At 34.4% G+C, this 17874-nt stretch overlaps 2 protein-coding genes across 2 annotated transcripts; both read right to left on the bottom strand.

Moving 5' to 3' along the window:
- Nucleotides 1-1144: 1144 nt before the first annotated feature.
- On the bottom strand, nt 1145-2468 carry LOC143537435 (uncharacterized). Its single transcript, XM_077031210.1, has 6 exons — nt 2350-2468; nt 2202-2274; nt 2033-2134; nt 1839-1944; nt 1619-1706; nt 1145-1536 (listed from the first exon to the last, which is right to left on the bottom strand). Exons 1-6 carry the CDS (start codon nt 2466-2468, stop codon nt 1347-1349), a joined length of 678 nt encoding a protein of 225 aa, XP_076887325.1. The 3' UTR covers nt 1145-1346.
- A 3-nt stretch (nt 2469-2471) lies between these two features.
- Nucleotides 2472-7913, bottom strand: LOC143537434 (uncharacterized). The gene is made up of 9 exons (XM_077031209.1): nt 7022-7913; nt 4838-5623; nt 4521-4748; nt 4365-4433; nt 4105-4193; nt 3481-3568; nt 3295-3402; nt 3022-3219; nt 2472-2483 (listed from the first exon to the last, which is right to left on the bottom strand). Exons 1-9 carry the CDS (start codon nt 7553-7555, stop codon nt 2472-2474), a joined length of 2112 nt encoding a protein of 703 aa, XP_076887324.1. The 5' UTR covers nt 7556-7913.
- Between the last annotated feature and the right edge of the window lie 9961 nt (nt 7914-17874).

Raw genomic sequence — 17874 nt, 5'->3', positions numbered from 1 at the left:
AATAAATAAATAAAATGATAATGCAATAAGATAGCTTTTCTGATCATGTTTCACATACACTAGTTATTCGTTTAAAAAGACTGGACCAAAATTAAGTGGGGTCGACCAAAGTTCGTATGACATGTTATTTGACCTGAACAAGCTAGTGTAGTACTGTAGTTAGGTGTGATGTAGTAAGTAGACATAATCATAGTAAAAACTAACCTTTCTTGAAGAACCCAAAATCAGAACCCGGCTCGTTTAAAGCAGTTCTCTGATTAAATTATCAAGTGGGTTGTAAACGAACCGAGCAAACGAGACCATGTTCATGTTCGTTCGTCAAGCATTTATTGGACAAAGAAACGGTCACACATAACTAAACATAACTTCTTGTTCGTGTTCTCGCTCATTAAGAAAATATATTTTCGTGTTTGTGTTCGTTTGTTAATTTCATAGACGAACTCAAACAGCCATATGTTAGTTTAAAAAAAATTAAAATCAACATTCTTAAAGTCAAGTATTAGACATAATCACCTGGAATATATATAAATTTAAGCACGTAACATGATAATCTAATAATAATAATAATAACAATAATAATAGTCCGGCATAATAATAATAATAATAATAATAATAATAATAATAACAACAATAACAGTAAGTCAGTAATAAACATAGTATAGAATAGAAATACAGGTGATAAAACTAATAAAAAATTAAAATATAGAAATTTAAAATGTTTGGATAACAGACTAAGAAATATAAAAAACCTTTAATGACCGAACATTAAAAAAAGAAAAAAAAAGAACATGAACGAACCAACATTAAAGAAACGTAGATTAAATAAATGAACATAAACAAACACAAAACCAACATTCACAAACACAATTAAGAGCATGTTTGGGATTGAGTTTGAAAAATGCTTATTGGCTTATTGGTATTTTCAAAAGGCCAATAAATTAAAATGTGTTTGGCAATCACAAAAAATCTTTCTTATTTTAGCTTTTTAAAATGGTTAAAAAACAGTTTTCCAAAAGCCCCAAATCCTGGCTTTTTAAAATGGCTTTTTGAAAAAGCCAATATGCATTTTTCGAACTCAATCCCAAACATGCTCTAAATGAGCGCAGCCTCTGTTCATGTCCGTTCAGTTAACTAATTGAACGAGATTCCTTGTTCATTGTCCATTCGGTTCGTTTGCAACCCTAGATGTAAGGACTCTTAGCTGCGCTAAGTATACAATTTCTGAGATTTTACAGACACAAATAGAAAAGTTAAAATCAGTAATTGTTAGTTCAACAAGCGGTTGACCAAGACTTGAGCCAACTTTTATCTTCATTACATGTTCTACTCTTACTCAAGTTAACTGTTTACTTTTTACCTTGAAGGCCGAGTAACTGTGATATGCTCCTACATAACCGTAAAATGCTAAAACAACCCACTCTGAGATCCTTAACTGCTGCCGCAATCTCAGCTGTAAGTTTTTCATTAGATGAAATCTCTGATTCATCAACCGAAACACTGATGCAGCACGCAGCAACATCTACTGGATAGATACCCCTGTTTGCATAGTGTGTAACACTTTAATGATCAGAGGTCAACGAAATCATTGAACAAATAATAAGTATAAAACGTAAGGCACCTTTTTAGACATTTTGTGTTTAGAGTTAATGTTGCCTTCTTTCGGCTGTTTGAATCAAAGAAATAAAGCTCCAAATCAAGACGTTCGTCTGCAAATCAACAAAAACTCTGTAATAATAGTTTACTTTTAGAAACACACACACACACACACACACACAAGAATATGATATAATGAGAGAGAAGCAAGAATATCACATAACAGAACATTTAGGCAGGATTACCGAAAGACGTGTGAAATCTTGCATGACTCAGGTTCTTTAGCTCGAATTTTGCACATTGTATCTCGTCCATCACATCAACCAAATTTCCCAAAAGAGAAGTTGTCATCTTTTAAAAGAAAATATCAAAAAAATTATTTTTTTTAAATAACAAGTTAAAAGATGTTAGTGTTACATATTGTTATTAAGATCCTTACTTGAGTTTCTTGTGCCATACTTGTAGCAGTTAAATTCTTCTGTACTAAGCCAGTATTGAAAACAAATCCAAAAGCAGTTGAAGCATCCATATCTTTAAACTTCTACAAAGCAATACAAAGAAATAATAATCATAAAAAAAGAATGTAACGTAATTATATAATACTTCACCTTGTGTATATTCATTTGATTTAATGTATTGGAAACTGACAATCTTGGGACTACACCAGCAGTGACAGTTAACCTATAACAAGATTAATAATATTTGTTATGATGAAGTCTTTTTCTCTAATACAATTTATGATAAAGACAAGTCAACCTTTGAGATATTAGGTCAAGGTAGTTAAGAACTATATCATGATGATCTTTGCAATTCTTCAGATCGTCTATAACAAAAAGCTGGAACAAGAGTGACAAAGTAGCAAACAACAGTTGCATCAATCATATTATCATCTAAAATGATATAATGAACTAATAAGATGAGTAGGCTTGTAAACAAACCAAACATTCAATGAACCATTTGGCACAAAGTTCGTTTTTTTAACAAACGAATGGATATGAACAATTTTTTTTGTTTATTTAATTAAACGACAAACATGAGCATGTCTCATTCGTTCATTTATGTTTGTGAGCATTCCTTCATGTTCATTTATTCGTGTTCGTTAATGTTCGCTTGCTTTCGTTATGTTCATTAATTTACATTTGTCTTAGTTCATTCATTTGCATTTGTTTATACATTCACTTAAAATAATTATGTTGATTCCAATTTACTCTAATTCGCTCGCTTATATACATTCACGTTCACGAACCGTTCATTTATAGTTTATACTCTTAACAACAAACATAAACGAAGACGAACAAGAAAACATCGTTTGTTTAATTGTTCGTGTTCAATCATTTGATTGGTTAAAGTTAAACGAACGCACACAAGCACGCCCTGTTCATGTTCGTTCGGTTCGTTTACCAGCCTAAAGTTAAGTATATACAGAACCTGCATATACTTTTGTATTATCTGACAACGTGCCCTTTTCATCAAATAACTATTGGCATTTGCAATAGTGTCAGCAGTGTTCGGTTCTCCTTTCATCTTACATGATACGTGGAAAGATTTAGTCAAGTTGAAAATTCTTGTATAAATGTCTTTTACCGCCTGTGTCATTGAAGCAATTTTGTCTTTGTCTACTTGGCACTGTAAAAATCAATAAGATTAAAAAAACAACTATTGTCTGGCAAAAGAAACAGATTTAAAATACAGGTTAGATACCTCTTCAATGTCCTTACTATTAGCTTGAGCATCCAGTGAGTTTTGTAATGAATTTAACTTCATTGTTTCACACTCTCGGATTCCAGAGGCAAGTAATTGCCCATTTTTCTACACATAAAACAGAAATGAGAATGTATAGAGGTAATAGAGAGTTTGTTAAAGAAGATAGATGGGAGTACTAAAAACCAGTAACCGCTCCCGTTTAGCATGCATTAGCTGCAACTTTGCTTGCTCGTACACAAGTGTACACAGTGTCAATTTCGTTTCTACTGCTCTGTAATTTTCCATATGAAGAACATTGGAATTTGACACATAAAATAAACCAATTTAAAGAAGGATATGATATACTTTATCTTTTATGGGTAATAACTTCAAGAACTCATAATAACCAATTTAATTATTTTATATATTTAATATTATTTAAGGGTGGTTTTGTCATTTGTTATATGTAAATATGTGATTACATAGATCTAATCACATATTTACATGTGTAATAACCCAATTATATATTTAATATTATTTGAGGATGGTTTTGTCATTTGTTATATGTAAATATGTGATTACAATATATCTAATCACAAGTTTACATATGTGTAATAACCCAAACACTTACATGTGTAATAACCAATTCACATATATGCAATCATAAAATTGTATATACTAAATGGCAAACCTACCCTCAAATACTATTAAGTATATAAAATAAATAAATAAAGTGATTGGTTGTTATGAGTTCTTAAATTATTGGGAAGTTCTGAAATGATCCTAATCCTAATCCTAATCTAAAAGAACGGTCTACGCATAAATTACCTTCTATCTTGAGAGCGAAATTCATCAGAGAGAAGTTGATATGTTTGCGATCTCTGAAGCTTCCCCAGAATATCTTCCAAACGATCAATCTGCAAAGACGGCAACCATTACAAAATGTTAAACAGAACCCAACATCACAACCAATTCCATGATTTTGATTCCTTCAACTTTGGAGTTGAAAAAAAAATGAAAAGCCAGAAAGTTCTTAGATATTTTACTAGCTAATAGTTGTGGCAAAAAAAAGGGATAAATGAATATACCTCATGCAAATTCATCTTATCAACTGAATCTGGAAGAATTTTTGTTTCCTTAAGGAATCCAGTATGAATCTGCAAAATAGAACGTTAAACAAAACGTGATATAAAACCAAAATAACAATTCTAATAACAACACGAATTAATGGTTGACAACCAGACCTTAGACAAATGTTCCAGATTAGGGCCAACGCTTAGCATCCCATTGTCACCTGGGAGTTCAAGACCAGAACTTGAACTCATTTTGGCTTTAACAACTTTGTCAGTAGTAACATTTTCAGCTTTTCTTTTCCGCCCAGCTGAGTTTACTTGAGACGGTACATTTTCTGCATTAAAAGTATCATTGTTTTCTTTATTTGAAGGGTTTCTACCAAACTGGTCTGCTAAATTCTGAAAAGAATGGAACACAAGAGTCAAACTATCTTTAGTACATTCACTAAGCTTTAAGAGAAAATAAGAAAAAAATATATAATCTTAACCTTTTGACACGAGATTTCATCCATCCTACCATGTAATACAAAAGAATCTTTCATTACTGGTTGAAACTTTTCATGTTCTATATTGTTTGATAAGTTTGTTGAGTTTCCCTTTGTGTCAGAATTATTGTGCACATCACAGAGAAGATCTTCACTTTCATGCACCTTTTCTCCAATATTGGAGCCAGCAACATATACCAGAGTTGAACCAATCTTATTTTCATCATCTTTATAACCATATCTTATATCTGGAGATCTTAAAATACTTTGACGCACGCGTTCTCCAGACCGCGTATTTTCATGTGGTAAAACCATTTGTGATGTGACAAGATTTTTTGGTGTCCCAGTCTTATTATCATCCAACAAATCACCCAAAGGAATCATCTTAGACAGACCAGCAAAAGAGCTAGATTCTGAATCTTGAAGTTTAGCATTCAAAGTAGCAGAAAAGGGAGAAGCTTCCAGAATCCTTAGCTTAGAAATGCTTTTTTGTAAAGATGAACGACTAGCTCTTTGAACAAGACTTGTTGGATTGTTGAAAGGAGTCACGGTTCCTGGAGATTTAAACAGACCGACATCGTTTAAAATTGCGTGACTTGGCTTATCAGTTAAACGGGTTATTGAACCCACCAAAGGAGATTCCTTTTCCATTCCTGCCACATCATTAAATTGATGAGCTGCACTTGCATGGTTTGAAGGAGTCTGTTGACTAGTAGTCGAGTATTCAAAGCTTGATTTGACTCCAAATGCATCTTTCACGGGTTCATTTGGTTTAACAGTAAGAGTATCCTATAAATCAGAAGTGTATTAACGAAAATCAGGTAACTGCAGTTAGACATAATCAACTTTTATGTACTTTTGAATAACTTTGGGAAACTTTTGACTCATTCGATCCATTTGACATGTTTCCTTTAGGCACCTCTTTTATTTTCCCTTTTTAATTGTCAGATAAAATTCAAAAAAATAATAAAAAAATATATATAGCCCGAATCCAAGGCCGTCTCCGAGAATTTGAATACCTCGGCCGAGCCGAAATAAAAAGGCCCATAGCCTTAACGAGTAAAGAAATATATAAGCTATTTTTTAAATGAGGCTTAATGTTATAACAATAAACATTGAAAAATATATTATTAAAAAAATACGTAATAACAAATGATTAACCAATAATTTTTGAAACTCTCCTAACATTGGAAAAAAAATAGCTTGGTCCTTGGTGGCAAGCTTGGTCAACCGTGGAGGAGCCTGGTTGTTAACAACGAACCAACAGTGGTGGTCGGCTAGGTTGGTCGTTGTTCAACATTCGTAAAGAAGGAAGGAACCAAAGAGAAATTTCAATCGACCGCTTTTTCTTTTATTTTGCATTGGGTTTTTATATAATTTTTGTAGTTTTTAGTTTTAGTTTGGGCCCAAAATTTAAACTTGATTAAATGGATTATGGATAAAAAGAATTTAAACTTAGTTTTTAGTTTTAGTTTGGGCCTATAATTATAAAATGGTAAAGAACAATTCATATTTTCTAAGTTTTATATTTTTAAATGTATATATAAAAAATATAGATACAAAAAGTTTTGGCCCCTACAAATTGCGTGCCCCGGCCGGCGGTCCGACCGGCGCCACCCTCCAGCCGGCCATGCCCGAATCAACTCATTTGTATGGCAGAGAAAATTAAGTAGCATACCATTGTGATATGCATGTTCATTAATGTGAATGGAGGTGAAGAGAGAGAATGTAACCAATGGTGCAAACAAATCGAGTCGCTCGTGAGCTACTCGTAATCAAATCGATAAAAAGCTCGAAACGAGACGTGTCTTAATGAGCCCAAGCCTCGAATAAAGCTCGTTTCATTATCAAGCACAAGCTCGAGCCTTGTGTATTTTTAAGTTTTAACTCTTTTGGACTTCTATGTATTAATTTCACATTGCACAATCAAGCTTTGACTCGCTTAAGGTACTGCGCACGATCTTGAGCTGAGCTTAGGCTCATTTAAGATTTTTCTCAATATATAAAAATAATTAAAAATGTATAAATCCTACCTCGAACTCATGTAAGTCAAAACGAGCCGAGCTCGAGCCTAGTCAAGTTTGGGCTCGGCTCATTTACACCCCTACATATCACACCGCATAAAGCAAGAATTGACAATGTAACAATCAGAAAGAAACAAATTCGATATTAGTTCTGAGTGCTTACCTTGAAAGATTGATTGGGGGACAAAGATTTAGACAAAACCCCAAATGCAGTCTGCTTATTAGAAAGAAGCTTTAATCTATCATCTGCAACACCCGTCTCAAATTGCTTTTTGTGTTCATCGTCCCTCACAATGCCTTTAATATTACTATCTTGGCCAGCTTCTTTCAGTGACTTTTGCACAGTAATATGGGAAACCGAAAGCATATCATTGTGGTCTACTGCTATTAGTGGATCCATTGCAGGTGACAACTTCCCATAGTCATACTTATCATGATATTCTCCAACAAGATTCATGCCATTTGAATGAGAACGTGTGCTTGATTTAGAGACAGAAATATCAGGTTGAGGATTCGGTTTATTTTCAAGTGTCAGTTGCATGGTGCTTCTCGGGCCAGGAGTAGGGGTTTTCTCCTCAAAGGAAAGATTACCCCTTGTTAAAGTTTTCAAATCTTCTGAGTCTGATCTAGCAACGCTACGATAATGCATTGAAAATGCTGTTGAATCCATTGTTTGATCATGATTATCATCTGACATGGCAGATTCAGAGTCTGACAAACCTCGTCTGATAAAACTTGGTTTTACAGGACCAAAGAAATTATCTTCTGCTAGCAGTAATTTATATGGATAAAGAAACAGTTAGCAGCGTTTGTATATGTTAAGTAGAATTAATAAACACAGAAAGCATCCAAAAAACATTTTTGTAGTGATTTCAGAGTAAACAGTATATGATTTAGTGTGAACTTTGAGATGGGACAATGACATAGCAAGATAAGTGTTCACTTGAACTCAGTTTATGATAGTATGTTTTCTTGAGCATTACATTTTGTTATAATCCAATTATTCATTATAGAAACCAGCAGTTCAAAGGGTAAAAGTAGAGCTGTCCAAACCGCTCGACACTCACTTGAAAAATGTTCTTTCGATTTTGACTCAGTTTTTAAACGAGCCGATCGGCCTGGTTTGTAAACGAGCCAAGCATGAGCAAAGGTACGCTCGGTTCAAATAAGTTATACACACATGCACAAAATTTTTTAAAACCTCTTAAAATTTCCCTCACTCCGTCAATCTCAGTTTCATTTGCTCGCTTCAAGTTTTCAGGCTACTAGAAGTTTGTTTTCATGTATATTATATCCAAATCCAACTTCAAACTTTTTAAAACCTCTTAAAATTTCCCTCACTCCGTCAATCTCAGTTTCATTTGCTCGCTTCAAGTTTTCAGGCTACTAGAAGTTTGTTTTCATGCATATTATATCCAAATCCAACTTCAAACTTCTTTTTCTATAGAATTTCGCAAGCTACTAAAAGTCTGTCTAAAAGCTACTAATTTGTTTTCAGGTACATCATATCCAACTTCAAACTGGTTTCTTATAGAATATTTTAAAATGAAAAAAAAATAATAAGTAATGCTTGGAAACTCGCCCGATGCTCGATCGAATAATGCTCAGAAAATAAATGCTCGTTTGATTTTGGCCAATTTGTAAATGAGCCGATCGACTCAGTTCGGTTTGTAAATGAGCCAGGCATGAGCATGCCCTTGCTCGGTTCTCATGAACAACCCTAGATGAGAGGGTGACAGAAGCAAAGCCATCGCCCCACGGTGTAGTAATCAGACAAATGCACAAAACAGTAAACTTTTTGCCCTCCATATATTGTTCTTATATGTAACAGAATAGATTAAGCAAAATTCATGCATCTTATGTCTACTTGTGTATCTTGATTCTTATGCATAACATTGTTAGTCAGGTTATCAAAATACATTGAAGAATGCATTAAGCTATGTAGTTGGAATTCAGTTAGCAACAGCTACTAAAACATAAGTAACTGATATCCTCAAATAGAACAACTTTCAGAAAGGTCCATATTAGGTATTCCACAGAAGAATACATCATGCCAAGCAGATGGGAGTAATATCAGACATCCCAAATAAAACTATCAATGTTTATGATCATACAATATTGAGAAATTTGTTAAACTTTAGCCCCAATAGTTCTTATGCTCTAGTATGTCTAATTACCAACCTTCGGAATCTTTGAGCTTAAACAGATCATGACAAACTTTCATCCCACCCGTTGTAGACTTGTAGCTTTCAATCTCCAATATAGCCCAAATTATTACTAACAACTATTGTTCTTAGAAAAATAGGTTTAAAAAATCAATTAGTTCTTCTTTCTCAAAACAACCAACCTAAGCACTTATACATTTTCTTGCAGTGTTTATAACTATTAGAGCGAGCTAGTTACATTGCATACATACAGTTGCACACGGTTAGTTAGTTCCATAACATTTAGTTTTTTAGAGGCTCCTATTCACTGCATATATATAGAGAGTCATGCATTGTATTGGATCAAGCAATCAATTGAGATCATATCACACACATAATATCTTGTTTCTCTTTTAGAACCATGTCTGACCCCAAACCTAGCTCAACTGTTTAGCAGTGTTGTAAACATCGATATTACTCGACGGTTAATCGGATATTGGTGAGTAGCCAATTTGATTTCAGATAACTGGACCCATCAATCGCTAATCGGTCAAATTTAGGTCACAAACTATCAACATTCTGTCAAAATATTTAAAGAATTTGAAGAACTATGCATACTAATCCTATCCGATTAATAAGTTTAAAAAATTATATATAAAACTTTGAAAAAGTTTTGCATACTGAAAAATTACATATAAAATTCCAATCCGATTAATCCCTATTTATCACTATCCAACTAGCGAGATCTACAACACTACTGTTTAATGGCTTCACTAAATTGGCTCCTAATTATTTTCACAAAAAACGCGATACGAGTGTAGAAAAGCATCAATTACACATTAAGACGCAACAAAACAAAACAATAACTATGCGAGACTTGCCGTCATTAGAGGTAGCAGAAAGCGTAGAAGACGGAGACGGAATGACTTGAACAAACGGTGCGGATTCATCCATATCCTCATAATCGGACGGTGGACTACGCGGCTCGGAGGAATCAGGAGGCGTGGTTTCGTCAGGGTCGTATATGTGAACCGAAGTGTTCTCTGCAAAGCTCACGCGCCGAGACCGCTTTTTGTTGAAAGCCGTTGTTCCTTCTTCCGCCGCCGCCGGTGATGACATTTGGAAACCTAGGGTTTCGGACGCGGGAAAACAACACTACTGTTTCTAATATTATTATTTTTGAAATATATATATCGTTAAAAACAATCAACAAAATTATACCGTGTAATGGGTTATCGGTGCGAGTGCACTGCCGCTTGTGTATATGATTTGTTGGATACCGTTTTTTATGCAAGGGTGCACATAAAATATTGACGTATGTTCTAATACTTGTTGTAGCAAGAACTAACAAGAAGGTCATTAAACCATGCGTTATCTTTTGGTTTTTTCCAATTTCATCATTATACATTCTTATATGCTTACAGGCACGTTGAGGCAGGATGCACATTAAACCACAAAACGGGTCGATTATTCACCATATGTTCATGCTTAGAAAGTTCAACATGATAATTTTATTGAATGAATACATCCAGATATGTAAATTTGCTTTTAAGTGTTCATACAAAATTGATCTAGAATAGGATATGTACTCTCATTCAATACTGAAGTTAGTCTACATGTAAGTAGAGTAAACAAGTATAATAAGAATTCACAACAAAGCACGCCATTTTCTTGGGTTATTTGTACATCAGTCAAATTACTAATCAATATGGCTAAAACTTACCGACACATCAGCTCACATCGTCATCACTTTTCACCCATAAATCACACACAAATTTAAATAAATTAATTAAGGAACCAAAGCCATGCTACACTCAAATAATCACATCCTGCTTCCGTATCAAGTTGTCGAGATAACAAACAAAAATAAAAAAACAAAACCATTCGCATAATTAGATCGGGGTAGAATCCAAGATTCCAAACGAAAACCTCAACATACCTTGACAGTGAGCGAGGTCAAGCGAGAGCGCGTTATACAATGAGTATTGATTCTTCAAAAAGTGATGCAAGCATGAGTTATGATTAAAAAAAAAGTTTTCCATATTTGCTTATATGCTTTTGGACGTAATAAACAAATAAGCGTTTTAAATTAGCAATCCTAAATAAAAGTGGCTTTTCAAATGTCATTTACTTGTAAAGCCGCATGCCTTCACGAAGCTCCCTTTCTCTAGTTTCCTTTTGTTGCTTCTTCCTCCTGTAATTTTGCATCCGAGTAAATGAGCATCATCATTACGTTCATGCGATGTCAATTCAAAATTTGCGAAAACGACAGCAATGTTAACTCTCTAGCTTCTCATCATCAACATCCGACAACGACTTCCCCTTCACACATTTCACATACTTCCCAACCACATACACTTTAAAAATCACCCCACCATGGTTCACAAGCTCCTGCAACACAGTAGGCGTTTTCAAATTCTCCTGCAACGGCTACAATAATCTGCACAATTCCTAAACATTAATATTTATATTTGTAACGGTCAATGAAGTTATATATATTCACCTTAAATTTAAGAAAAGGTTACATTCTCTTAGTTAATTATAAGTTCTTAATAAATATATAATGTTCATGTTCTCGATGATGTCCAACTTCATAGATATCTCATGTTAATTATTTACATCAAGGTTAACTATAAAATTAAGCTAAACTACTTGCATAAGATTATATCGCCTTATAGGCTCGTGGGATATATATATATATATATATATATATATATATATAAACAGATAATCATTCATCATATACCCTGGAGAAGAACCAGAGGTAAAGCAAAACTGAAGTAAAGTAGCAACAACAACCATCATATAGATCAATGTGTACCTGCAGAATTATTTGAGATTAGCGAATTATAAAAATGTAAGTGATTACGCACTTAATTGCAAGACAGCTAAGGAGAACAGATAAAAACATGTTAATCTGGTTATTTGAAGTATTATTAAATTTGTTAGTTTGAGCGCCATCTATTGAAAATGCTTGTAATTATTTGATATGGATCCGGATAGGGTGTAAACGAGCTATGCTTGGGCTCGGCTTGTTATTTGTTAATTAATTTATATACATTTATAGTTATTTTATATATATACGAATTATAACTTTTATACATAATAATTGTTATAAAAATATATATTTACTGAATACGCTCGTTCAGGCTCGCAAGCCAGCTTGAGCTCAGACATGGCTCATTTGTTATTTGTTAATTAATTAATATAACTAATATAATTTTGTTACTTTTATCATCATTTTTATATGATAATAGTTATTAACTTATCATAATATATATATATATGTTAATAAAATCTATTTGAATAGTAGGCTTGTTTACGCTCGCTAGCCAGCTTGAGCTCAAAAAGTGAAGCTCAGGCACGGGCTCTTTTGTAAACAAGCTTAATTTGGGCTCTAGCTCGTTTAAGCTTGGCTCGTTTTGAGTATTCGTGAGCCGTTATCGAGTAGCTCACACACGGCTTGGCTCGTTTACACCCATAGATCTGCAGTGTCTGTTTGACTGAGCTTAAACACTTTTTGTCCACCCGTTTTGATTTCTTTGTAAATAAAGTGTCAACTATGATAACAGTAACAAAATACCATCATAAAAATTGAATGAATTTGTTTAGAAGCTTTTGTCTTTTATGCATTAATAACACACTTCTTCTGGTGACTTTTGTCCCGTCTCCTTCTAACCCTTTATTTTTGTTTATTGTCTGATCCATTATTGATATAACTTAAATCAACCCATTCATAAAACTTTTGGTAATCATTATTCTGAGTCTGAACATTCTAACTAACTACAGATATTCACATTACAAGAAGATGCGTGAATCAATTGACAAATATGAAGGCGGTTTGGAGGCCTTTTCTCGGGGTTATGTGAAGTTTGGTTTCACTCGCAGGTTTCTCTAAATAAATTTTTAGTTCATGATATTAGTGCTATATTGTTTAATTCATGCCATTTGGTTTTTAATTCTATCAGTTATTTACAGCATTTTATTATCTTATGATGAGTTTATTGTATTAATCTTTTATTGGTAGTGAGACAGGTATAACCTACACATGTAGAAGGATTTAGCGTCTTGCTGGTCGCTCTCGATCTTCGCTATTCCCCATGGGTAGGGAGCTTTACACATTGGTGGTAGGTAGAGGGAACCGCCTTCATTTCGTGTATCCATGGCCTGCCAAGAATAACATTGCAACAAGACAAGGAATCTATAACACAAAATTTTTGAATAGAATTTACCCCCTCTATATATATATATATAATGGGTAATTTGATGTCCCCCAATGTGTTCTTCGTTTCTCTACTGAATCCTACAAGAATCGAGGATCGTGGGATAATTTCTGACTCTGGGATATTCATCCTTCTAAGTACTTCTAGTTGGATGATATTAACTGAACTTCCTTCATCAATGAGTATCCTGCGTACATAATGGTTAGAAATAAATAAAGTAATGACTAAACCGTCGTGGTGAGGATCATGAACGTTGACTCGATCATCCTCATCGAAAGAGACAACTCTTTGCTCGGTTGTTGTAGAAGTCCTGATCGGCCTTTCGCCATTCTCCAGTTTGTATTCTTTGGCGTACTTCTTTGCAGCTGAATATGAAGTTCCACAAATATCAGAGTCTCCAAAGTGTTGGACTCGGTATGCCCAAGACACATATTATTATTGATGTGGCTAGTACGTCATGATTCAAGTCGGGTCATACCAATAACAAGCTAGACAAACACCAATAATATTTGTTTATATATGATATGATCATGACAAATAAATATTAACACTTGAGTTATTTAGAGGGTCTCTAAATACAATGTACTTGTGAAATAAATAAATCATATGGATGATTTATATTTTGAGAGATAACATTCCATAATGTTATTTAAGATAGTTAAGTAACAATATGTGAACAATGGTTACCAAGCATGTCACCTATAATGTTTTATAACATAAATGGAAAGTTATAATAATAATAATAATAATAATGAGAAAGGAAGGGGCCGGCCCCCCTTTTCTTGTTCTCTTCCATTATTTTATTATTATTTACAACATAGTGGAGACATGTAATGAAGGGGATTGGTGCTAGTGGGTGGTGCCTTTTATGACCATTTTCAATCTTCTCTTACACTCTACACTTCACAAGTAACAAACATAAGACACAAGAGGAAAAATCCTCTCCTTTCTTTTCTCTCTTGGACGGCCAAGAACAAGGAACAAGAAGGAGGTGATTTCAAGTGTAAATCCTAGCTACAAAGGTTTATTGTTAGAGGCTTGGGGTATGCTAGCTTGAGGAGCTTCCATATTCAAGTTCTTGCCTTTCAACCATCCTCTCCTTCACCCGGTTTTGACCACTTGAAAGGTATCTTTAACATGCATGGACTTATAGTGACATGCATGTGTTTGATAGTATGTATTTCGTATTTGGATCCGGGATTGGGTTTTGCATGTATAAAATTGGCTTTATACACTATAATCTAACATTTAAAACCAGTTTCCGCTGCGTTTTACATAAAATTGGGATTTTATGACTTTGATAATCTTGTTAAAACCCAACAATGGCATCAAGAGCCGCTTATACGGATGCATGCTTCATTAGACCCAAATATTTTCGGGTTTATGGTGGGGTTTACCCTATGGCCGAAAATTTTAGGGGTTTTGGTTACCCCATGGGTTTTCAAGGTTATGCTTTACATGAATGTGGTAATCTTGAAAAACTAAGTCTTTTGGATGATTAATTGTGTTGTTTGACAAAACCCGGAACTTTCGATTTTTGTTTGTTTGGCCGAAAGTTTCAAAGGGTAAAGGGGAACCATTTTGGGTCTTGTGTTATTGCATATTTGGATATGTAACAGATGTTCATAACCTAGCCATGGCCTTGTGTTTGGTTGAATGATTGTGTTGATATGTTTGTTCATTCAAATGGTTGTTTGTTCATTCAATATGGTTGTAATATTTATTTGGGTGTGTAATCTATTTATTCATTTCATTTGGTTTGTAATAATAAGTAGATTAAATGCATTTCTTTTACTAGAGAAAAATGTATTAGGATATATTTTTGTAAAAAGAAGATGCAAGGAAGGAAGTCCAAATAAAATGATGGAGACCACAACACAAGGGTGAACACTTAGAGTATTTGGATGCGGGATCAAGTGGGAGTTCACCGACACAAGCACATATCCTTTTGGGTCCCTTAGGAGAGACCTTTTGGCACACTTGTTTCGGTCAACAAGTGTAGTCAACATTAGGAGGCTATGGTTATGAACTTGTGGTTGTATGTTTTATGCTTGCATGGTTGATTTACTTTTGTTTGTGTTATTGCAATGTGGTTTGCTAACAATTTAAAATCAACAACTAGCATAAAATTGGTTCCTTAGAAATCATTAGGTAATAAAAATTGGTTTTATTAAAGGCTAATGATTTTATAATAAAATGGGTTTTATTAATAGGAACTTTGAAAATGGGTTTTTCAACTAAGTACCATACATTTGAATGCATGCAAATGAAAGGTACATAAAAGGTTTTCCAATCTAGAATTTTGAAAACTAAAATCCCTTTTATAAAATAAGTTGAACACCATCCTTTTATACGACACTCGAATCACTTGGGAACTCGATGTGGGATAAAGGTCACCTAACCGCATTGGAGGAAACTTGTGAGTTTGAGGTAGGTTTACCATATTTGTGGGATAAAGGTCACCTAACCGCTTGTATGTGTAAACTCACATGTGTGTATAAGTAAGACGACTTAAATTGGAAACCATGTGAATAGAGTCACCGAAGCATGGTGTACAATGGTGTTGATGGGATTAAACATGCCGACTAAACATAAGATGTTTAACCGATCCCATAAAACTAGAAGTTGCAAAGGGTTGCAATCGTCAAACATTGACTACCTTGTTAATTTAAATAGTAGGATAAAGTTCACCTAATTACTATTTGAATGTAACGTTGGATTCTAGATTTTAATCATTAATTGTCTTGGAGACATAAAGGGTATTAACGTTTAAAATTATTGATATCGAAAATACTAAAATTGAGCTTTGTTATATTTGTAGATGACCACAATCAACAATCCACCTAACTTTATTATTCCACCCGTTAATAACCTATCACTAAGATCTATTCTCGACAAGGATCGTCTAAACTATACCAACTTTATTGATTGATATCGAAACTTGAGAATCGTTCTCAAGAAAGAAAAGAAATACTACGTATTAGAGGATCCTATTCCCGATGAACCTAGTGTTTACGATGTCCAAGACCATAACGATTGGGTTAAGCACAATGAGGATTCGGTGCAAGTTTCTTGCCTCATGTTGGGAACTATGATTCCCGAGATTCAAAAGGATTTTGAACTTCATGGGGCATATGACATGATCACCCAAATTAAGGAAATGTTCCTTACACAAGCTAGGGTAGAACGTTTCGAAAAGGTTCGAGCGCTTCATGCATGTCGTATGGGCGAAACCCAATCGGTTTCGTCTTATGTACTTAATATGAAAAGACACATTGATCGTCTCGAGCGCCTTAATTGTCGCGTGTCAAACGAGTTAGCCACGGATTTGATCCTAAATGGCTTAACTAAAAAGTTTGAGACATTTTTTATGAATTATAACATGAATGGGTGGGACAAGAGCATTGGTGAGCTTCACGCAATGCTCAAGACGGCTGAGACCGGAATGGGTAAAAAAGTTTTACCCGTTCTCACGATCAATGAGGGAGGCAATAGGAAGAGGCATCACCCGGAACCTAAGGCAAAGGTTGCCAAAGGCAAGGGACAACACATAGGTAAGTTCAAGGGAAAGGCTAAAGTGGAACCACCCAAACCAAAGAAGCTAAAGGTTAGCTCGGAGGATCCATGGTTTGGATGTGGGGAGATTGGACATTGGATGAGGAATTGTCCAACCCGTCTCAAAGAGTTAAAAGCTAAGAGGGATGTGGGGCAAACCTCGGGTACAACTTTCATGATTCATGTTGATCTTAATATTATTTCCTCTAACACATGGGTATTGGATACCGGATGTGGAACTCATATTTGCAATTATTGCAGGGGTTTAAAGGAAATGAAGGATTTAAGAAAGGAGATATTAGTCTCTTCTTGGGAAACAGAGCAAAGGTTGTCGAAACCCGAGGAGACTACACATTGAAGCTTCCAAATGGTTTGGAAGTTATTTTGAAAGATGTTTTGTATGCTCCTAATTTGACTAGGAACCTTATCTCTGTTTCTTTGTTAAGACAATATGGGTTTGATTTTAAATTTGTGGACAATGGTATTTGTGTTTTCATGAATGATGTCTTTTATTTTAAAGCAATACCGTCTAATGGCATTTATGAATCAGTTCATGATAACACATCCTTTGATAACATGTTGTACCAATAAAGCACAAAGAAACTCAAAATGGATTTAAGTAAGACTTATCTTTGGCATTGTCGCCTTGGTCATATAAACAAAGATCGCATACATACACTTCAAAAGAATGGTCTTTTGGAATCAAGTGATGATTCATTTCATAAATGCGAGTCTTGTATGTTAGGAAAGATGACTGAGGACCCCTTTAGTGGAACAAACGAAAGGGCAAAAGACTTATTAGGTATCATACATTCAGATGTATGTGGTCCTTTTAAGACAATGACAATGAATGGTGAAAGATACTTCATTACTTTTATCGACGACTACAGTCGTTATGGGTATGATGAAGCCTTTGAAATATTCAAAGTCTTCCAAAATGAAGTACAAAATCAACTCGATAAAACCATTAAAGTACTTCATTCGGATAGAGGAGGTGAATACCTAAGTGATGCTTTCTGAGATCATCTTAGGAGTTGTGGGATCATCTCACAACTTACTCCACCCGGAACACCACAACACAATGGTGTGTCCGA

This window comes from Bidens hawaiensis, unplaced genomic scaffold, assembly GCF_021521415.1.
Source record: "Bidens hawaiensis isolate Kalapana, Puna unplaced genomic scaffold, B.hawaiensis_p1.1 tig00011189_1, whole genome shotgun sequence".
Taxonomy (NCBI): Eukaryota; Viridiplantae; Streptophyta; class Magnoliopsida; order Asterales; family Asteraceae; genus Bidens; species Bidens hawaiensis.
This window is presented reverse-complemented; position numbering and strand designations above follow the sequence as displayed.